The sequence below is a fragment of the Rhinolophus ferrumequinum genome, chromosome 8 (assembly GCF_004115265.2).
Source record: "Rhinolophus ferrumequinum isolate MPI-CBG mRhiFer1 chromosome 8, mRhiFer1_v1.p, whole genome shotgun sequence".
Taxonomy (NCBI): domain Eukaryota; kingdom Metazoa; phylum Chordata; class Mammalia; order Chiroptera; family Rhinolophidae; genus Rhinolophus; species Rhinolophus ferrumequinum.
In genome coordinates this window covers 62,151,224-62,174,709 of record NC_046291.1, presented here as the reverse complement: position 1 = coordinate 62,174,709, position 23,486 = coordinate 62,151,224, and the positions used below count along the sequence as shown (strand labels likewise).

General features: G+C 39.5%; 1 protein-coding gene across 3 annotated transcripts in view; it reads right to left on the bottom strand.

Moving 5' to 3' along the window:
• Positions 1–23,486, bottom strand: part of ITGB6 (integrin subunit beta 6) — a 126,902-nt gene that overhangs the window by 56,888 nt on the left and 46,528 nt on the right. Inside the window, exons 2-6 of one of the 3 annotated variants that reach the window (XM_033111295.1) lie at positions 10,115–10,167; positions 9,517–9,592; positions 8,704–8,783; positions 6,005–6,209; positions 5,136–5,382 (exon numbers count right to left, since the gene is read on the bottom strand). In XM_033111295.1, the coding sequence (XP_032967186.1) occupies positions 5,136–5,382; positions 6,005–6,209; positions 8,704–8,783; positions 9,517–9,577 (593 nt within the window). In that variant the 5' untranslated portion in view covers positions 9,578–9,592; positions 10,115–10,167. Of the gene's footprint in view, positions 1–5,135; positions 5,385–6,004; positions 6,210–8,703; positions 8,784–9,516; positions 9,593–9,701; positions 9,820–10,114; positions 10,168–23,486 lie in introns of those variants that run through there. The other 2 variants (XM_033111294.1, XM_033111296.1) reach the window with 2 other exon arrangements.

Sequence of the window (23,486 nt, the reverse complement as noted above, 5' to 3'; positions counted from 1 at the left end):
ATTTTGTATTATGACATTTGAAAGATCTGCATAACTCAGTGAAGCAACATTTTTCAAATGGCCAAAGCTTGGTATTACAAAATCACGCACATTGGTAAAAGCCATTTGCACATTGATAAAAGCCATTTGAAGTATAAAACAGACCAATGACTTTTAATGTAACAATATGAAAAGTTCATTGATATTGTTTCAGATTCCACATTGAAACTAACAGTTAGTTAGTTGCCTTTTGTTTGAATGTAATATCAAAGAAGAATGTCCACAGGCATTAGAAAAAGCTGTTAAATACTTCTCCCTTTTCCAACTATATATGTGAAGTTTGACTTTTTTCATGGAATCAACCAAAACAAAATATTGCAACAGATTAGATGCAGAAGTGGGTATGAGAGTCCATTAAACCAGATGTTAAAAGATTTGTAAAAATGTAAAACAGTAAAAAAAAAAAATGTAAAACAGTGGAAAAAAAAAAGTAGTGCCACTCTTGCTAATTTTTATTTTGTTTTGGAAAATATAGTTATTTTTCATAAAGATATGTTATTATAGTAATATACAGTGCATTTCTTATTGTAATTATTAAATCAATAACTATTTTTTAAATTTCTCAGTTTTACTTTCTAATATAGTGAATGTTGCTAGATATAACCCACATAAACTAAAGTCCTTTGGGGTCTTAATTTTTTTGAGTGTAAGAGAACCTGAGATCTAAAAGTTTGTGGACCTCTACCTTACAATAACTAGAGATACTAAATGTTGATAAGAGGAAGAAAATCAATACTTGTTTTGAATGTTTGTTATGTTCTGAGCTCGTTCAATTCTTACGATTGTCCCCATTTATAGGTGTAGAGACCAAGTTCAAAGGGAGTAAGTTTTTGTCCAAGGTTATAATTTAAACCCAGATCTGAAAAACTCCACGCTCTTTCCTCTTACCTCTATTGCCTTCCTACTAAATAACATTTTTATTCCATAATTATAAGGTTTGGATTGATCAAAGGATTGACTTTTATGTTTAGTATTTGAGTTCTTGGTGTGTATATGTGTGTGTGGGGGGGGGAGCGTGGTATTTGGACAAAGAAACTGGGAGAATTAAGGATGTAATGGGAAAGGAAAAAATACAATGTCGCAACAAAAAAAGAGATCTTTATAAGTTTAACTAATGGTAATTTTGCCAATAAGAATAAAAGAAACACCCTTAGAAAATAGAAAAATATTGACCTTTAAAGAGATCAAATACGTAATCCTCCTTTGGTTTCCCATTCACTGTATCCTGTGCAGTTCCCCTCACCTCACTCTATTGTTAATGGTAGCTACAATTTACTTAGAGTTTCAAGGTCAAGCCTACTACCAAATGCTTCCTTTCATTATCTCACCCAATTCTTACAACCATTCTGTGTGATCAGCACTGTTATTCTAAAATGAAGTTTTGAGAAGTGAAATGATTCACCTAAGGTGACATTGTGACAGAGTGGATGAATCAGGACTTAACCCAGGCTGACTCCAAAACTCACGCTCTTAACTACCATGCTAAACCATGTCCCTGCTCCCCAAAGAATTTCAGCTCCTTGAAAACTGAGCCCAGATTTTTTCTTTCAGAGATCTCTATGCCTAGCAAAATGCTTGGTCCATAGTTGAAGCCCAGTAAGTTTTTGTTAGATGGATGAGTGTATAAATGAATGTATGGATGAAATGCAGTCAAAGCTATAAAAAGCCAGACTGCTTTTATTTCTAGAAGCCTGATTAAGGACAGATGTTATTTTTAGTTCAGGATGCTAGGCTTCCAGCTTAGCTGAGCCATCCAAGTTTATTAATTTTGATTGTTTTCTCTGGTAATATTCCATATCCATTGTTTCCCATGGTCATTCACAGAAGTTATTATTCACAGATGACATGATCATATACATAAAAAATGCTAAGGAATCTACAAAAAAAATCAGACTAGAACCAATGAGAAAATTTATCTGGGTTGTAGGATACAAAGTGAATAGGCAAAATCAATTGCATTTCTACATGTTATCAATAAACAATTAGAAAATAAAACATTTAAAAATACCATTAACAATAGCATTAAAAAGTCCATGGGAATAAATCAAACAAAGGGTATGGAGGATCTCTACCCCGAAAATGATGAAACATTGCTGAGAGAAATGAGACAAGATGTAAATGAATGGATATATGTCATGGGCAATGACTGGAATATTCACTATTGTAAACATAGCCATTCTCCCTAAGTTGACATCTGGTTTCAATGCCATTGTAATAAAAATCTCAGGATATTTTCTGAAGAAATTGACAAGCTGACTCTAAAATTTCTATGGAAATGCAAAGGGTCTAAGACAGCCAAAGCAAATAAACAACAGAGTTGGAGGACATACACTCCCAATGTCAAGACTTTTTACAAAGCTACAGTAATCGACACTATGAGACATTAGTGGCTACATGGGTATAGTCAATGGGTCAGTGGAACAGAATAGAGTGCCCAAAATTAGGTTCACACATATTCAGTCTATTGCTTTTTATCAAAGGCATCATGATAATTCAAAGGAAAATCTTGCTTAACAAATAGTTGGAACAATTGGATATTTGCATGGAAGCAAAAATGAACCTAGACTTTTCCCTCATACCAAATACAAAAACTAACTGCAAGAACTTCAACCATGAGAGCTTCCAGAAGAAAACATAGGAGGAATCTTTGTGACATTAGGGTAGGCAAAGATTTTAGGACAACAAATACATTAACCATAAAATAAAAAGTGGATAAATTGGACTTCATCAAAACTAAAAATTTTGGCTTAACCAAGGACATTGCTAGAAAAATAAAAATACATCCACAGACTGGGTGAAAATATTTACAAAACATATATTTACCAAAGAACTTTTACCTAGAATATGTAATGAACTCATAAACTATAATGTTAAGAAGACAAACTAATTTTTAAAAGTGGGCAAAATATTTGAAGATACTTTGCAAACTAAGATATTGGAATGGCAAATAAACACATGAAAAAATTCTCAACATTGTCACTAAGGAAATGCAAATTAAAGCTACAATGAGATACATACCTATTAGAATGGCTAAAATTAAAAATACTGACAATGCCAAGTGTTAGCAAGGATTTGGAACAACTAAAATCCTCACACATTGCTGATGGAAATGCTAAATGGTACACTCACTTTGGAAAATAATTTGATAGTTTCTTAAAAAATTAAAATTATACTTATCATGCAATTCATCAATTCTAATTCTAGGTATCTATCCAAGGGAAGTAAAAACATGCATCCATACAAAGACTTATATGCAAGTGATCATAAGAGCACTTTTGATGATAGCCCCAAAATGGGACATATCCCAAGTGTCCACCAATGGAAGAATGAATAAACAAAATGTAGTAAGTCTATACAATGGACTATTACTTAAAAAGGAACAAACTGCTGATAAACATAAAATAATGGATGAATCTCAAAAATATTTTGAACAAAAGAAGGCAGACACAGAAGGTAAATGCGACATTATTCCATGTATATAAAATCCCCAAATAGGCAAAACCAAGCTACATTACAGAAACCAGGAAGTGTTGCCTCTAGAGAAGTAGAACTGACTGTAATGGGGCATAAGGAAACTTTCTGAGGTGACCAAAATGTTCTACATCATGTTTTAAGGGGTGATTGCATTCGTACCTATATTCGATTGTCAAAACTCATCACACGGAACATTTCTGATGTGTGCGTTCTAGCACATGTCAATTATACTTCAAACAAAGGCGATGCAGGACAGACACCATCTCTGATCCTTGCAACCAAGCTCAATTCCTAACAGTTATAATCAGTGATGAATTCCTTTCATGGTCAAATTATTTTTGGCTATGTCAGATTCTAGTTGGGAACCGCCCTGAAATGTCTTAAAATGACATTACAAAATCTATTCGTCTTTTCAAACAAATAAACAAAAACTCATAGACACAGACAACAGTTTAGTGGTTACCAGAAGGGAAGCGGGGAGGGGGATCAAATACATGGTGATGGAAGGAGAACTGACTCTGGGTGGTGAATACATAATGCAATCATAATAGATGATATATTACAGAATTGTATACTTGAAACCTATGTAGTTTTGTTGACCATGTTCACCCCAATAAATTTTAATTAAAACAAAATCTATTTGCCTTTTATAGAGACTGGTGTCTGGGGTGTATACAAGTATTAAAACTCAATGGGGGGGGTTTGGAAAGTCATTTCATATATATTAGAATCATAGCAGGAAAGGGCTTGATTTTGGAGCAACGCAGATCTTGGTACAGATCACTGATTAGTCACGTGGCCTTGGGCAAATTACTAGCTTCTCAAAGCCTCTATTACTTCCTCTGAGTACAGGGATGATGGAATCTGCTTTGACTTGCTGCTATTATGGAGACTGAATGAGGTCATGTATGTAAAACCTTCAGCATAGGGTCTGGCACAGACCAAATGGTAGCTCTTTTGCAATATAAAGATATTAAATTTTATTTTGAACATGTCACTGACTGGACAGGTAAGACATCACAAAGCCACTCGCCCTTGGCCATCAGCTGGATAATATATGGGTTTACAGCTGATTATTGTATATTAGAATGGAGTCGCTGTCTAATTTCCTACTGAATTTGGTAGCACTGAAGGCTGCAAAGGCCTTCTTCAGACAAGAGAACCACACATTTCCCAAAGAATGCCCCAGGAAGCTGTGTATTTTAGTAGAAGTCATTGTGTGGAAAAAGATACTCTGAGAAAGTGAGTGCTACTGTCCGATGGCCACAGAAAGTGGTGGTCATTGAGGATAGAAGGTCTCAAAGGGGCTGAGGGTGGGCACAAGTCAGTGGGACCTATAGTGAAAGGCTCAGTCGCCTTGTCTGCAGAACACAAAGCCATATTTGCCACATCCCTATCCTACACAGGGAGACAGATGCTGCAAGCACCCAAGGCTAGAACCGTGCATTAAGATGACTTCCCCTTGGTTCCGAAAAACCCAGGCAACTGAGCAAGCTGCTGTGATCCAACCAGACAGGAGGGAAATGCCAAGGAGTTAGCAAGCTCCTGCCAAGTGTAACTCAGAGCAGGGCTATCTCTACAGAAAATCGGTGTTCAAAGATGCCAGAGAATCATTTACTTACCTGCAAGGGTTGGCGATTTCTTCTGGTGTTGTTTTCACAAAAGGGGAGACGGGTTTTTCCACAAAAGAGCCGAAGCCCAGTCTAAAGTTGCTGGTTAATTTAGACATCTCCTTGGAAAGCAGGGAGCCCAGCTCTTTGATTGTGTTGAGGTCATCATCCATGGAGGCCGAGAGGTCCATGAGGTAATACAAGTCTACCGGGTAATCCTCGGTCTGACGGACTTGTACTTGAAGAGTCTGTTCACTGCCTGCAAAGCCCCCACCATAAAGAGAAGCAAATCCATAAAAAAGCATCGAGACTTATTTGTGACTAGCCAGTCTCTGGCTCAGCTGGCTATTTCATTTCAATAAGAAATTACTGAAGATACTTAGGATTGCATAAACTGTGTGGTAAAGTTTATAAATGAATGAGCCCATTAAAAATCTTTCAGCAGTGGGTTTAGAGCTACTGAAGGAGGTAAGAGTTAGGATATTTTATATCTCCTTGGGAGAACTAGCATCCATTTAGATGGAAGATAAGCTGAATTTTTTTGTATGTGGTTTTAGAAAAGGAGAGCAAAATAAAAAGGAATTTAAAGCTACATTACAACTCTTGAAGAAACGTGAGGTAAACCCTAACAACATTTGAGCGATTCAAATGGTTACTACTAGATAAGGCTTTTTTAGTAACACATTTGGAGTGCAAGTGACCGATGTGAATAAAAAAAAGTGTTAGCCTTAGCAATTCTCTATTTCCTTAAGAATGGGAAATCAGAGTGATAATAATCAATGATATGTAATATGCTACAAGGTGTATTAGTGGAATAGCGGTATTACTGTGTGACATTAGACTTATTTACTGAGCCAATGCTCATGTAAATCATAACATACCTGGTCTCAATTTAAGAATCAAGCTTTGAGGTGCAATCTGAACAATGCTGGAACTATTTTTCTGTCTGCCTACACTGAGAGGCTTATTTGTAAGTATTTCTACTTGGGAGACAGGGTTTTCGATGAAGGTTAGTTGACATCCTTTAGCTAAAAGATTTGCTGGGGTATCACATCTTTCACCAACTCCAGACGGATGGGTAAAATTCTAAAAGAGAAAAAGAAGACAAATCTGCATTTCTTTATAAGCTAAAGTTTTATTTTGCTTGCTTTGCTTTGCTGGTGAGGCATTTTGCCATACGCAGTAAATTATATTGCATGTGCCTGACATTGATCACATGTATGTCTCAAGTTAAGTCGGAGGAGAATAATCAGGATTCTGCCATTAAAATTCTGAGTAAAATTGCATTCTTCTTTTTATTATATTCAATCAAATTTACCTAACAAGTTTTTTTTTTTTTAAATGCTTATTTCTTTAAAGCATCTTCTGTGCCATGACCATATCCTTGAAAGAGGTAAGTTATAGAGTCGATATCAGCCTGTGATTTTGTCACAGATGACCTGTAGCTTTGGGGAATCCTAGGACTGTCCAAGCTATCAGTGTACCTATTACCAAATCCGGTGACAAAGAGCCTTTTCTATGCATTCCCAAAGGGCAAGGATTGTGCCATCTCCTTGTCTAGCTCTCTGTCCTGGGTTAGTTCATGGATGTGTCATCCTTATGTTAATAGCATTCCTTCACTAAAGTTAACCTGTTGGGGACTTTAAACTAGGCATCTTAAAGTGTTCAGTTCAAGTCTTTTAGAACTTTCTCCAAGCTTTGGAGGTGGGGACAGGAAGGGAAAGAGAGCATGGTGTAGAAGATTGCTTTTCTATGTGAGACTCAGGAGTTTCCCAGTCCCCTTTGGATCCACCTGGGTAGCGGGAAGCAGCGACATGAATGTTTCCAGGCTGAGATGTGGCCATTCCAACCCTGCAATACCCAGAAGAGAAAGATGGAGTGGTGATATAAATACCTGTCTTACCTGATAGCTAAGGCTGCTCTAGAGCTTGTGAGGCTCTAAGCAAAGTCAAAGTCTCTCATGCTTGGAGAAAGGCAAACCAATGTTCACGTCATTTTCCTCATTTCTTAGAATTCTAAGTCACTCTTGCTGTTTTCAGCAACTAGGAAAGATATAGTCCTTCTGGAATTGATGTTTGAGAATATAATTTGTTATATATCAGTCAGGCCTGTGCATATTTGTGGCCCCAGGCTACATGTAGCAAACTCTGTAACTTCCCTTGATGTATCAGAGGCAAACAGGCTGGAGAAAGCCTCAGAATCCTTCTCAACACAGTGTCACTGCAACCACCTTTAATCACTGTCTTTGCCAAAAGATCAGCGCTGGGGTTAACCATAGAACTTATTTTCTGTCTGCGCTAAGCAGAAGTCTAATTTACTTTTTGCTGCAAATGCCTCAACTTATATAACCAATACCATTAGAGAGAACTTTTAGAATAATCTGGCCTTAAAATTTGACAACTGGCTACCGACTTTCATCCACAAGTAAAGTTATCAGTAGTAACTTAAGAAACTCTCTTAAATGAGTGCTAAAAAAATGCACTTAAATAAAAATTCCAGAAGTAAGCATTATGTTAGACTGATTTGTTGTGGTATGTCTCTAGCATGAAACTAACACTGCCTTTTTCAGCGAGTCATTGTAAAAACATAGGTTTTTTTCCCCCTCTTTTATATTCTCAAACCAACTTTTGATACATGAGCTTAAGAAAAGCAAAATTCCGTCTCACTTTAGTTTGTGCCTCATCAGTCCAGGCAGGAGTGGGGAGGGAGCTGCGTTTGTGCTCTGTGGTCAGAGAGACCACAGATACACATTTAACTTGGCAGGTGGGTTTTAACAGCTCTAGCCTGGTCCAGAGTCGGGTGTCCAGGTTGTTCCTTTTGAGCATGATATCAGCCCTTGCTGAAACTGGCATTGGTAATGTTTTGATTGGTGTTTGGATTCTCTTAGTGAGATTCAGTAGAGAACTGTTTTAAATCCAAAAAGAGCTAAGGCAGCTCTTTCTTACCAAGAATCATTTACAGATTGCTGTATATTGTCTCAGGAGGCTACATGCCCCAGTCTTCTTACACTACTTTCACATAGTTTTCATTTTGATCAGATAAAGAATGTCAGCTTCGGGCTTTGTCATTGTTACCGTACAGAGTCAGCAAGCACATGCAAATGTAATTTTTAAAAGAACTGGATAATGTTTGAACAGTAAAGTTTACCCTAAACCTACAACACTTCCCTTAGAACCTAGTAGTGATTCAGAATGCATCCTGGCTCCCAGATGGAATACACCTATGATACTGAAGTCAAATATATGTTTAGCTTTAGAAAAATATCATCTCCATGATCTCTGATGACCCAAGCCTCGGCATTTGACATGTAAGCAGTTAGAAATGGCTTTAAAATAACAGGAGGAATCAGGTTAAATAAAGGATCCCGAGTTAAATATTTTTGAATAATTTGACATTCACTCCCTCTGCAAATTGCTTTCGAAAGTAGTCACGGATGTGACTAAGGCGTACATTTTCCTTTCTAGATTTGTTTCACTCCTATAAACCCATAGAAAGCAGGACACCTTCAGAGCCACCACTGGGGGCTTTAACAGAAGTGTAACTGCGGTTTTTACAAACATGTTGAGGTCATTTGTTTTACCTCCTGAGAACACCAGGCACACTGAGGTCCAATGAGTAAGCAGTCTTCACAGGTTTCTGCACCTCCCATGGCACAGCCACCTGTGTTTAAACCCAGCAAGACACACAGAATCAGCAAACTCTCAGTCACTCCATTTTCGAGACTTATGCCTCTTAAAGTACTTGAGCAAAGCAACATCAAAGTTTATTTTAGTCTTCAGAGATCAGTCCTCAAATGTTAGCAATTCATAGAAAAGTTCGTATTTTATATCTATCACATTGAAAATACGTATGCCTTATTGCCCAGAAAGGATCATTCTTTTTTGCTTAAAATATTAGATACAAAAGTATCTTAATGTTCACAAACATGGAATCATCATATTTATTATCCTCATTCATTATCGTCTACTTTAATTTTTAAAAATTATTGGCACCCATTTAAAAATCTTCTCTTCCATGTACTGCATTTTTATTTTTAAAATAAATCCCTTTTCTCTCTCAAGGCTATTACACTTAAGTGGAAGTCCTTGTTGTACAATAAAATAGCTAGGAAAGTTACCAAAATGGTTCCCACAAAGGTATTAAGAAGTTCTATTGTGCAGTAATGCTGCATTAAAATGCCAATACAACCTTTGTATTTACTTACCTTAAGCCTAGAGCATTTGCTGTGGGAACAGCCCTGCGTCTGCTTGCGATTTGTTAAAGTGTTCGCTCAATGGCAAAAAAGCAATCAAACAGATCACATAAAAAATGACTTCAGATCTAGTTTCTGAACCAAATGACAGGTTTGTCAAGCATACCACGAAAGCAATATTTCTGAGAGCTTAGGTCTTACCTTGTACGTGATCATTCTTTCCTAGAAATAGAAAGAACAGGCAAAGCAGTTCAATCCCCATTCGTTTCAGTTCTCGCTGTGCAGACAGATTAAAAAAAAATGAATTACCTTCAGCATTACAAGACCAAAGCTGAACATCGTTAAAAGTCTCTTTCTCGAAGTGTAAAATTTTAAATACTACTTACACTGCTTTGAAAAGAAACTTGAGATGTAAATGAAAAAGTTTTCATTAAGACTGAAATGAAAACAGAGGCTACCTGGACAGGTAAAGAAGAAAAGGTGTGCTTAAAAGCAACTTCAACATGATTTACTTCCTTGTTCTCCTTATAAGGAAGCAGGTGTACAATCACCAAGAAGGTGGGGGAATTCATTCAGTAGAAATTTTTGTGTAAATTCTATTAGTCTCTCTGCATCCTAGAGAAAGTTCATACTTTTAGTAAAATATTGGTCAATGAAATGTCAAAAGAGCAATTGAAATCTGATTTCAAGTTGCTTCTAAAATCATTTGAATTTAATAAAAACAGTAAAGATGATAAATAAAACACAAATATATAACTTACATGTAAGGGGATTTTAAAAATTAGCTAAAATAAAATACCTGAGATTTTTGTATTCCATTGTTAAATCTTTTTCAGAAAATTGAAATGAACCCTGAAAAATAAAAATTACCATTTTAAAGTCAATTTAGAAGGCAGGCAAAACATTCTGCTCCCTTGTTTTTCAAATTGGATGAAAGATATTTTCCCATAAGTACAGAATTCTTATTTAAAAAGCAATATTGGAAATAAATATAATATATTAAAATCAAATTTCACCAGAATTAGTTGCAAAACAACAACAAAGAGAACAGAAACAGTGGTGCCCAAGGTTCTGAATCCCTCCTGACAGGGGCCAAGTGCCCTTTTTCATGTACTGTCCCAGCTTCCAGCTCACCACTTGGCACATAGGAGGTATTTATTTGTTGAACAAAAGAGTGACAAACTTAAAATCTATACAGTCAACGGTGAAATTCATGAGATTGATTACATATATTTTCCTAATGTATTCAGGAGGATGTTTTGGGATTTGCAGAGACTACAAAGAGGTAAGAATCAAATATTCGCTTTGTTCCTCTCCAACCTAGCTGACCTTAGATAGGCTTCTTTGTGGCTGGGCTTAAATCCTGTGAGATTATTGTTTAAAAGTGCATTTCTAAGCAAGCATTTGAAACCTGTGAAGAAAGGAAAATTAATTATAGACTGTTCAGGGTCTTCTCAGAAGGCTATGTTCAATTTTGAACTCCATCATACATAGGAACCTGGAAGAACATGGTAAGAATCCTGTAGAGAGAAACCAGGAATATTAAAGAATTAGAAATGTGCCTTTTGGGAGAAAAATACAGTACATGAAATCAGTTGACTTAGTTTGAAGAGAAAGATTGAGGCACAAAGTATCTGTGTCCCTGATATTGCCTCCATTTTTGTATCCAGTATTAGCTTTCATTCATTTGTTCATTTATTAAACCAGTCATTCAGCAAATATTTATTGAGCATCTACTTTGTGCCAAATATTGCTCTAGAAACAGAGAATATGTCAGTGAACAAATCCTAGTACTTGACAGGTGAAGCATATATTCTAAGTTGGGGAGCAGTAGTGGGGAGACAGATTCTTAAATTCAGGCAGTGATAAGAGGTATGAAAAATTATAAAGCTAGGTAAAAGGAAAGAGGGATAGATAGGGTGTGTTATTTTATTGAGGATAGTCAGAAAGGATTTCCCTGCTCAACTGACATCAGACAAAACCCTAAATGACTTGGGCAACAAAGTACAAAGGCCCTGAAACACCTTAATGCTGGGCATTTTCAAGGACAGTGGAGGGCAAGACAGGAGGGGGGCGGGTGGTAGCAAGTGAGGTCAGATTGAGAGGCAGAGGTCAGATCCTATGTATTCTTGACCTTGAATTTTATTTCAAATGTACTGGAATGTCACTGGGAAGTTGAAAGCAGGAGAATGATGTTACTTAATCTGTATTTTCAAAGAATCAGTCTAGCTTCCTCAGCAGTCAGAATGTATGGGGCAAGATTGGAAGGTGGGGGACCAATTAGGAATTTATGGTTATTGTCTAGGACAGAGGCAAGGTACCGTGTTTCCCCGAAAATAAGACCTAGCGGGACCATCAGCTCTAATGCGTCTTTCGAGCAAAAATTAATATAAGACCCGGTATTATATTATATTATATTATATTATATTATATTATATTATACCCGGTCTTATATTATATTAAAATAAGACTGGGTCTTATATTAATTTTTGCTCCAAAATACACATTAGAGCTGATGGTCCCGCTAGGTCTTATTTTCGGGGAAACACAGTAGTCAGACAGGATATAATTTAAAAACAGGATGTGCTTTGATGTAGATATGGAAGAAAGCGAGTTCCCTGGCTTGAGCATCTGAGTGTACGACACTTTCCTGAGAGAGATTACCCTGGGGAAGGATCAGGTTTCGTATGGAAGATGAGACTCAAGAACATGTTAATTCTGAAACACCTAGAAGATAACCAAGTGAAGATGTCATATAGGCAGTTTGCTACCTGAGTGTACAAATAGGGTGATGTTAAAGTAGCAGATGTAAATTTGGGATCATCAGCATGAATTTAAAGATATAAAACTGATAAAATTTAAAAATATTAGGCTGAATGAGATCCTCAAGAAAGGGGAGAGCTCTGAAGACTGAGCCTTGGGGCCAGCCCAGTATCTACAAGTCAGGAGGAGAAGGATCAAGTAAACAAAGCCTCTATTTAAAGAACACTCCTTCTTGCTAAAAAGGAACGTACCTTTGTTGGAAAACAATTCTCCAAATATTGCACTGACTGCCTTTGTTCCAGATTATCTTTTCAAGGATGTTTGTAAAGTGAACAGCCTTTGAAAATAGAGATTATGTCTTCCTCCAGACTAAGGAGCAGATTTTCTTACATATTGGGAAGATAGAGTGTTACCCTCCAGAACCAGGAGCAGGCGTGTTTACTGCCCGTTATAAAAGATTCAGCTTCCCTAAGCTCAGGGTTTCTCTCTTGTAACACAGACCACCACATGTGCAGATGTCACCTCTTCCCATTTGGGTTCCCCTGTGGGAATTGGCCTTGGGATGCTGATGGAAGAAAATGCTGGTTCTTTGGCCACTGCTATCTCTGTGAATTTTAAAGTCCTTTACCTCTGACCCTGGCATCTCATTTCTCTGTCAGCATCTATGAATTTGTGATGATCTAACTTGTTAGCTTACAAGTAAAATTTCAAGCACTTCACAGTTCTCAACAATTTCCTTCTTGAAATTCCCCTTTTTCTATAGACTGAACATTTTAAAATCTCATTTTGGAAGATAACACCTTGCATCCCACAAGAGTGCCTGAAATGCCTTGGACTAACCAGTGTTGCCCTGGATTCTAGAGCTTTCCTCAGATCCTGAGTCATCTCTCTGCCCACAGACCTCCCTGGAAGCTATCACCAGGCACTGAGGATGAGCTGGGATCAGGAATGCCCGCACAACTCTCCATCTGCCCACTCCCTAGAAACTTTTCTCTGTGGTTCTAGCCGCTATCAAAATCTCTTCTTCCTGGGAGCATAGGTAGACTACTTCTCCCTACCTGTCTTGCACTTCAGAGGACCCTAGTGACTTAGCTCTTGCCAAAGGGACATAAGTGGGAGTGGTGTGGACCACTGCCCGACCATCTCCATGCTCCTCTGCTAACTGGATGCACTCAGCAACTACAAGGTCCTGGGCAACTCCAGACGCTCAATGTGACCTGTGTTTAAATCAAGGACCCTGTACTATCCCGTGTACAGACTTCCATCCAGTCCCTAAAATCATAATTGCACTGCTTTTTTGCTCTCAATTCCCAGTTGCAGCCACTCCTTCACTTCCAAGCCTTTGTGTCTGGCTTTTGTGCTGCCTGGAGGCCCTTGGCTCCTTCTCATCCTTCTCACTTGTCTAACTCAACTCACCATCAGGTCTCAGTGTAGACATTACTGGAGCTTCCCACGGGAAGACGACTTTGTTCTCTCCAGGTCTCTCTTCTGTGCAACTTTCCCCAAGATAGTCCTTTTTACTCTGCTTCTAATTGCCTAAATCCTTGCCTCTCTCCTTCACTAGGCTGTGAGGTCTTTCAAGACAATTATTTATTCAACAAGCATTTATTGAATTCTTAGTAGGTATCAGGCAGGGATGGCCTTAGTTATCTTTATGTTCCCAGCAAGCAGCATAATGCTTGCTATTTTGTAAGTATTCAATTAACACTTATCAAGTAAATGGATGAATTTTATGTCTTCATTGTCTAGCATTGTACTTGTTACAAAACAAGTACTCTATAAATATTAAGTAAATAGATGAGTAAATGAATAAATGGTTTTAGAAGGTACATAATGCAATTAAGAGAGGGGAAAGGTTCCCCCCCTTGGGTTGTGATGAAAACTGAGAAAAGGCTTAAAATGCATGCTGGAGAAACGCGGCTGAATTTAAGAGAAAATATAAAGTAGCACCATGCTACAAGAAAATACCGTCCACTCTGTTTTCACCTCGGCACCACTCAGGCTGTAAGGCATAGGGACGCACTCTTGCTTCCTGAAGGTGTGGTGCCTGGCGCCCTCTCCTGGAAAGTACCCATCATATCCCTGTTCCATGAGCGGGCCCGCAACTCATCAAACGTCCTGAATAAACCGTGTCCTTTTAGCCAAGCCAATCAAATTAATTGCCTCTCTCTCTCTCTCTCTCTCTCTCTCTCTCTCTCTCTCTCTCTCTCTCTCTCTCTCTCTCTCTCTCTCTCTCTCTCTCTCTCTCTCTCTCTCTCTCTCTCTCTCTCTCTCTCTCTCTCTCCCCCCCCCCTCTGTCTATATATATGACTTGAACTGGAAAATATAAACAAAAATCAGGGCTTTGGTAACGGGAGTTGCGGCTGGTAGAGAGAGGACATAAGGTTGGAGGGAACATGATGCTTCAGGAGTGAGCCAGTGGTGGGAAGAATCCGCAGCTACAGGGAGGCAGAAGCCCAGGCCAAGGAAAGCTATGATGCGCAGACGAGGTGGCGGGTTGAGAGTATCAGCAGTAACTGCAGCAGAGAAGGGCCGCTGAGCCACGCGAGCTAAGGAACACTAGAGTCTGACCCACAAACTCACGCTGTTGAGGGGATGGACGATGGCCCAGGCCGAGAGCTGCGGTGGATCCCAAACGCCCTTCCAGATCAGACCTCTCTGAGGCCTGGCTCTTCCTGGGTTTCCCCAGCATCCTGTGTCTTTTAGAGCCGTGTGCATTTTTATAACAAATTCCATCTCTTTTGGGTGGTTGAGGTGGTCTCTGTATTCCTTAATTAAGAGATCCTAAGTCACACCATCTACATTTTCAGACAGGCTGCTCAGGCCCATAGGATAAAATCCCATCATCCATTTAGGGATCCGACCCTCTTCAAAAGGTCTGAGCTGAGGGAAGGTGGACCAACAGAACACCTCACAGCTAGGGAAACAGCATCTCCTGTGCTCTGCCCTTCAACTGGACTTTTGTTTCTGCGATTTAGAAACAGGCTGTATTCAGGGAAGCTCTGACTTCAGGAAGCCACGTGAACCCATCTGATTCATTATGTTTGGCTTGGTCTTTCCTGGACCGAGCCACTCATCCACATAAAAAAAAAAAAAAGACAATCCAGGGCCCAGCAGAGCCAGCCCCAGGGCACCTCAAAACACTCCTAGGAGAGTAAACACTGAGTCAACCAGGCTGGGAGCCAATTTAAACCCTAGGGACCTGAATTATGACTGCCAGCTTCTGGGATGGCCCTGCTGTGATTACCCGCTTTAGGAGTATTTCAAGTACTGGTGACAAGTCCACCTCCAGTTGTCTTTCAGTAAAAGCCTTTTTGAGAGAGTAGCTAAAAGAAGATAGTGGAAATGGATGCTTTGTCTTTGGGCCTGGCCCTGACATAACAGCACAGCGGGCTGTTTGTAGTGGCTCTGGCTGACTTGCAGATGTGTGTAACTTGGGAAGCATGGAATCTGGAAGCAATACTTTTGTTGCACAATTCAAGACCTTTAGAAAAATGCTTTTAAAGATGGATGTATAACAGTTTCCTGTAATCTTAGTGTATAATGCCCACAACATGCAAAGTGCTAGAGAAGTTTTTTGTGCCCTAAGTCTCATATTCTAGTCTGGAGTTTACTTTTTTTTTATTATGTGGTAAAATACACATAATATAAAATTTATCATTGCAACCATTTTAAAGTTATAGTTCATTGGCATTAAGTACATTCACTCAGTTGTGCAATTTTTACCACTATCCATCTCCAGAACGTTTTTTTATCATCTCAAAATGGAACTTTGTACCCATTAAACAATAACGTCCCATTTCCCTGTCTCCTGGCAACCACCATTCACTCTGTTTTCTATCTCTATGAATTTGACTCTTCTAGGTAACTCATCTACATAGAATTACACAAGAATGCCTTTTTTGTCTGGCTAAGCGTAATGTTTTCAAGGTTCGTCCATGTTGTAGCATGTATCAGAATTTCATTCCTTTTTAAGGCTGAATAATATTCCATTGTATAAATATACCACATTTTGTTTACTCATCCATTGATGGACATGTAGGTTGTTTCCACCTTTTGGCTATTGGGAATAGTGCAGCTATAAACATGGGTGTGCAAATATCTGTTCAAATCTGGAGCTTATGTTTTAAAGTCTTCATGATGCCCATGATGGAAGGAAGTTGGGTGAAGTGGGGAAAATTTAGGTTTTGTACGTGGAGAGACCTTGGTTCAAACTGTAGCCCTGCCAGGTCCCACTGTGTATCCCTGGGGACAGCATTAACCTCTTAACACTTCAGTTACCAGGCCGTGAAATGAGGATAATCACTTTTCAGGATGATGGTGAAGATTTGATTATATCATTCTGGGATAAATCCAGATTTTGTGGGGCCTAAAGATTATATGATTTGGGGGTGGGGGGCTCTTTAAAAAAGGAATGGAAATTGGACATAAATTAGTATGAAAGTGTCTATTTAAAATGAGAAAAGAAAAAAAAACAACAACCATGACTACAAATTACTGAAGGCTTAGAGAGTCCAGGCCCTTTCTTCTTGATATCACTCCAGGCAATTCACTAGAAATGTCACCTAGAAATGCTTCCTGATGTTAGTCTGGCTTCCCATCCCCTCCTGCAGCTGCCTGGCAGCTCGCAGCCACTGAAAGGCACCTGTGGAAGCTCGGGGCCTAAACTGAGGCTTCGTGCATGTAACGGCAAACCCCTCTCTGACTTCACTCAGGATTCTTGTTTATTGCAGTCAGTTTCACTGAGCACTTGCCATGCGCCAGGCACAATACCCCAAGGAAATAGAGACTATTTTACCTCCATTTACTAGATGAGGAAACTGAGGCACAAGCAGCTACCTAAGCTGCTCAAGGTCACACTGTGACTCAGGCTGCAGTGCCCTGGAAACAGACTGCTCCCTCTATCCCAAGCTCTGCATTATCATACAAACTGCCTCCTGGTAGGTAAGAGATGTTTGTAGAATCATAAAGCAGCTGTCAGCAAGAAATAAAACTCTCCGAGGAAACTTTAAATAATTTGTCTCTCAATCTCTAGATCCCTTGTTCCAATTCCAGCTCTGCACTCTGCACTCTGAACTGTTCCAGTTCTGGATCATTTTTGGTTTTTTTTTGTTGTTCATTCTGTGGATCATTCACCACCAAAAATGAGGCAGAAATGTGGTCCTGGATCATACAATCCTTTTTTTATTCCTGTTCTGATTTAAGCCTGGAATAAATCACTTAAAAACACACTTGAAACAAAACATGTTGCCCAGCCCTTCAAGGGAAGGTGGCACCACTGGTCTGGGAGCCAGGCCTGTGGTTGAGTCCAGGAGAGGGCGGTCACGGGCATTTCCTGTGGCCGGGAGATGACGCAGGATTAACTCCTGGTCCTCCAGATGCAGTAACCCTCACCCAGTTTGGAGCTCAGTAATCAGTCACACTGCTAGTTAAAGAAAGACCGTTCTCACTTAGCAAGCCTGACACACATTGTGTATGTTAGGCCTGCTTGAGAAACACTCACCTCAGGTTTCGGAAATTATTTTGAAGTCTAAAAGAACTGACTCCTTCTGTCCTTTAGTTTGTGGAATAAATCCAAAGATGAGATTTTCCATAAAATATCAGTGAATGTATGTGAGTTTATTCAAACTTGACTCTGAGAATTAGACTCTCTCTTTATGCCCCTATTTCCTTATCTAAGAAGCAAATGGTATGCCTTGACAGGAAGTCCATGGGAACAAATGGACATATCAATTACAAAGTGATTTTTTCATTTACAGATTGCAAAACGGTAGGCATTATTTTCTCTTTTCTTTTAAAAAGATAATTCAAGCAGTCTAACTAGGTGTTAGGAGTCCTTGGTTTTAAACTTTTTTTTTTCTTTTTTTTTCTGATAAGCACCATCTCTGACTTCTGAGACTGCAATGGGCAGTGTCATTACTAGTAAAAATTGACTGATTCATTCATTCATTCATTTGTTCACTCATTTAGCAATATCCCAGGCATTGTTCTGGCAATAGAGTGCTGATTAAAACCAAAAAAGAATCTCTGTCTCATGCTTACATGAGCTTACATTCCTATGGGAGAGACAGACAACACACAAACAAATAAAGATGTCAGGAAGTGATAAATGCCAAAAATTAAAAATTAAATATGGTCAAAAGTCAGCGAAGTGGGATGGCAAGAGAGGCTTCTGATAAGGTGGCATTCAGCGGCACCCTAGGGGAGAAAGGGAGGGAGTCATACAGCTCTGGACGAAGAACAAAGAAGTACAAGGCCCCCAGTGGGAGTGTTTGGGGGCAAGCAAGGTGGCTGGTGAGGCTGGAGTGGAGGGAGTGGGTGAGCACAGGGAGGGAACTGTGGACAGGCCAGAGAGGCGAGCGGGGAAGGGGGAGCCTGTCAGGAAATCCTTCTGGGTTATGTTCAGGACTCTGCATTTGTATTCTGAGAAGAGAACTTTAAAATAATAATAATAATAATAATACTTTTTCAATTACAGTTGACATAAAATACTATATTAGTTACAGGTGTACAACATAGTGATTAGACACTTGTATAACTTACGAGGTGATTGCCCCGATAAATCTAGTACCCATCTGACACCATACATAGTTATTACATTATTATTGACTATATTCCTTACAATATACTTTACATCCCCATGACTATTTTGTAAACCTACCAATTTGTACTTCTGAATCCCTTCCCCCTTTTCACCCATCCCTCCAATCTTCCTCCCATCTGGCAACCCTCAAAATATTCTCTGTACCTATGATTTTGTTTTTGTTTTGTTTGTTCATTTATCTTGTTCTTTAGATTCCACATTTAAGTGAAATCATATGGCATTTGTCTTTCTCTGTCTGACTTACCCCACTCAGCATATCCTCTAGGTCCATCTATGTTGTTGCAAATGACAAGATTTTATTCTTTTTTATGGCTAAGTAATATTCCATTGTACATATGTACCACCTCTTCTTTATTCATCCATTCAGGGACACCCAGGTTGCCTCCATTTCTTGGCTATTGTAAATAATGCTGCAATGAACATATGGATGCACATGTCCCTTGAAGTAGTGTTTTGGGTTTCTTCAAAAGAACACCCAGAAGTGGACTTGCTGGGTCCTTCCAGCGCATGCAGGGATTGAACCGGCAACCTTGGTGTTATTAGCACCATGCTCTAACCATCTGAGCTAACCAGCCACCGCATCCTATGTCTTTTTATTAGAGCATTTAATCCATTTACACTGAAAGTAATTGTTGATAGATAGTTATTGCCATTTTATTATTCACATTTTTAATTTTTTTTCCCTTCTTCTTCTCAAAGAAGTCCCTATAACATTTCTCGTAATACTGGTTTGGTGGTGCTGAACTCCTTTAGATTTTTCTTGTCTGGGAAGCTCTTTCTCTGTCCTTTGATTCTAAATGATAGCTTTGTTGGGTAGACTAATATTTGTTGTAGGTGCTTGCTTTTCATCACTTTGAATATTTCATGCCAATCGCTTCTGTCCTGGAAAGTTTCTGTTGAGAAATCAGCTGACTGTCTTATGTGAGTTCCCTTGTAAGTAACTAACTGCTTTTATCTTGTTGCTTTTAAGATTCTCTCTTTGTCTTTAGTGTTTGGTATTTTAATTATGATGTGTCTTGGTGTGGTTCCCTTTGGGTTCATCTTATTTGGGACTCTCTACACTTTCTGGGCTTATATGTCTATTTCCTTCACCAGATTAGGGAAGTTTTCTGTCATTATTTCATAAAATAGATTTTCAGTTCCTTGCTCCTCTCTTCTCCTTCTGGTACCCCTATGATGCAAATATTGGTATGCTTGATGTTGTTTCAGAGGCCCCTTAAACTATCCTCATTTTTTTTTAATTCTTTTTTCTTTTTGCTGTTTGATTGGCTGTTTTATGCTACCTTATCTTCTAAATCGCTGATTCGATCTTCTGCCTCGCCTAAACTACTGTTGATTCCCTTTAATATATTCTTTATTTCAGTTATTGTATTCTTCATTTCTGACAGGTTCTATTTATGTTTCCTGTCTCTATTTTTATGTTTCCTTTCTCTTTGTTGAAGTTCTCCCTGAGATCATTGAGCATCCTTATAACCAGTGTTTGGAACTCTGCATCTGGTAGTTTGCTCATTTCCATCTTGTTTTGTTCTTTACCTGGAGCTTTGTTCTGTCCTTTCATTTGGGGTATGTTTCTTTGTCCCCCTATTTTGGCTGCTTCCCTGTGTTTGTTTCTATGTATTAGGTAGAGCTGTGTGGTGTCTCTTAGTAGAGTGGCCTTATGTAGTAGATGTGCTGTGGGGTCCGAAGCATGAGCCAAGGTAGGTCATTTGTATGGAAAAGCCATTGGAAGCACTTGGGTGGGCTCACAAGTTGAGTGGGACAGGGTGTCAGGGCATCACCAAGGCAGGGAAAACAGTGTCAGCTTGGATGATGGAGACTCAATATGGCCACTGCCTGTGTCTGCACACTGGGAGTGTGGAGGGCTCAACAAAAGAACAATGGACTTCTGCCAGCACTTCTGTCTGGAAGAGAGCTGCCGTCCCCTTCTCCCCCACCAACCCTAGACATGAAGCCAGACAATTTAGTTTCTTCCCATATGTCCTTGGTGCCTTTCGAGCTGCTGCCCCAGGGCTGGAGCTCAGAGTGAGTGTGTCTTTCAGTGAGTAAGTCTATGTGCGGGCTTTTTAAGAGGAGTGCCTGGGACTCCAGCAGCCCTCTATCTCACTTAGCCACCGTTTCATTGGTGTTCACAGCCAGAATTTGTGAGGACTTCTCTTCCTCGCACTGGAGCCCTGGGCTGGGGAGTTTTGCTCCTCATGAGAGACCTCCACAGCTCAGATATCACTCCTGATTTTAACTGCCACATGCGGGTGTCGGACCAGCCCCTTTCACATCTCTGCCCCTCCTACCAGTCTCCAGGTGGCTTCTTCTCTATGTCCTTAGTCGTAGGACTTCTGTCCAGCTACACTTAAGAAGATTCTCAATGATGGTTGTTCTGTAATTTAATTGTCATTTTGATGTGGTCACAAGAGGAAGTAAGAACAGCATTTACCTACTCTGCCATTGTGGGAACAGAGTCCCAGAGAGCAGTTTCCAGGCTCTCAGCCTCACGTGGAAGGTGCTGGCTCAGGTAGTAGATGGCCATCAAGTGTGACTAGTTGGCCATCAGCTGTTACCGGTCAGCCATTAGCCACTAATATAACTGCCGTGGCTAAGCTAGCAAGCGCGGATTGCAGTTAGCAAGGGATTGTGGGTTGGTTGGTAGAGAAGCGTATGGCGGATTGCAGTTAGCACAGCAGATTGCAGTTAGTACGGCAGGTTGAAGCTAGCAAGTGAGGTTGGTTGGCAGAGAAGAGGACAGCAGGTTGCGGATCGAGTGGCTCCTACTTCCTGTGTTTCCAACCCAGCCGCCAGCTATAGTGGTATGACTCCCCTATCTATGGCTCCGTGGGTGTTCCTTTTTGGCCTCACCATGTCCTGCGTTCTTGTGTGGGGAGTGGGAGATGAGACGCCATATGACACTGCATGACAGCCATCTTGTTTGAAAATTAAGAGACGCTTTTATGGGTTTTGGTAGGACATGCTATAGCTTATGTTTTGAAAGAATCATTCTGGACAGACTGTAGAAGCAGCAAGGATGGAAGCAGAGTGACCTATTGGAGATTATTTCAGCATTTGAGACCAGAGATGATGAAGGCTTGGAAAAGGAAGGTCGTAAGAAGTTGTTGGAGTCTGGGTATACTTCTAAGATAGACAAATGAATTGATTGTAGAAAAGGAGAGAAATTGGGGGCTCAGGGATGACTCTAAGAGTAATGGAGGCCAATACTTGATAATGCCACCATCATCCACAAATTTATCCAGACATGTCAGAAAGACATCGTATGATATCTGCCCATTATAAAAATCACAGTAAGATTTAGTCAACTCTAATGACCTATGAAGTCACATGGAGTCTTAACTGTATAAAATGTGTTCTGTAGCAGAACAGGAAAGGTCGGAATTATGCCAGCAATTGCTGTATGGTTAGACTGTCTATATGCTTGTGTTGTTAACATTGTTGTGTTGTTAACAAATGTTGTTAACATTTGTCCAGTGAAAGTCTGATTGGCTGGCATCTCTGTTCTGGAATTCTCCATGACTTGGCATTTGGAAAGCAATAGAAAACCTGGAAAGTTCCATGGTCCTGTGGTCCTCTCTAACTGCACTGGTAGACTATTGGGTCAGTTCCAGTAGAAAAAGGATCTCCCCTAGGAGATTTTTTAACAAATGTATTCCGCATCAGGCCACTGTAAGAAGGTAAGCGAGATCAGTATATTTTACTTTTTAAAAAAATCCTTGCAAAGTTGAAGGATGTCACACTTCTTTTGACCTTAAAGGTGCAACCGTAGGGAAGGTTGTTATTCTTTAAAAAGCTGGGAGAAACGGTAGCCAAAAGTTATGTCTGAGGAATACCGTTGAGGAGCTATGTGGAGGATTTATTACTTTCACCTGCCATTTTATGGCCTTTTCTGATTGCTGCTGAGGCCCACTCACTCAATCTTATCAGTCAGTTTACACAAAATCAAACAGGGAAAAGGATTGAGGATGATGTGAACACCCTAATCGTTAAAAAGGCTAAACTATACATTATTCTAACAAGCCATTCAAAATGTCGTTCACCTGGTGATGTCTCAAGAACTGGAAGAGGAGAAAGACGCAAAATCTTTCAAAGCAAATTCAGCTGGTATCTAATTCGAGATGGGATGTGGAATTTTTGTAGAACAGGAGTAATGAATCTATATATTGCTGGGTGTCATCACTCTCAGACACAAAGTGGCTCCAATGAGTTGTCAGATATGAGACACTTGCTTGAGGGAGAATGAAAACTGCCTGTGTTGTCCTGCGACTTGTCATCTCAGCACTACTCTGGGTGAAGCTGTGCTTGTAGGTGGTCCTCTCCCAATGCCAGGTAGCTGAGGAGAGTATAACAGGCAGCTTCAACTGGTGCAGCTAATGGCTCAACAGTAGTTTCCATATTTACTGAAGTAGTGAATCATTTGCTTCATATCAAGGAGTTCAAAATTTCAACCAAAACATGTATAATTAAAGTGTCTCTTTTGATAGAGAAAAATGCTGCTGTTAGTTGCAAAAATTGGGGGAATTTTTTTGGCAAATAGTTTCTTACGCATCGATGAAATGATGATATCTTGGACATTAATAGAATAATGCTCAATAGCGTGGAAAAGACAGTTGTCAGCCCTGGCTCAGTCCAGACCTTGGTGGATTATTGGACATTAGTTGCACAGTGTAAATTAATATTGAAATGGTTTACGGTCTAACCTTTAGGCAATCAAGATTAGGAAGACAGGATTTAAATATTAATTCAACCAACAGAATGATTTATTTTTATGTATGTCACTGGAGGAAGAGCACTGAATAAAGTA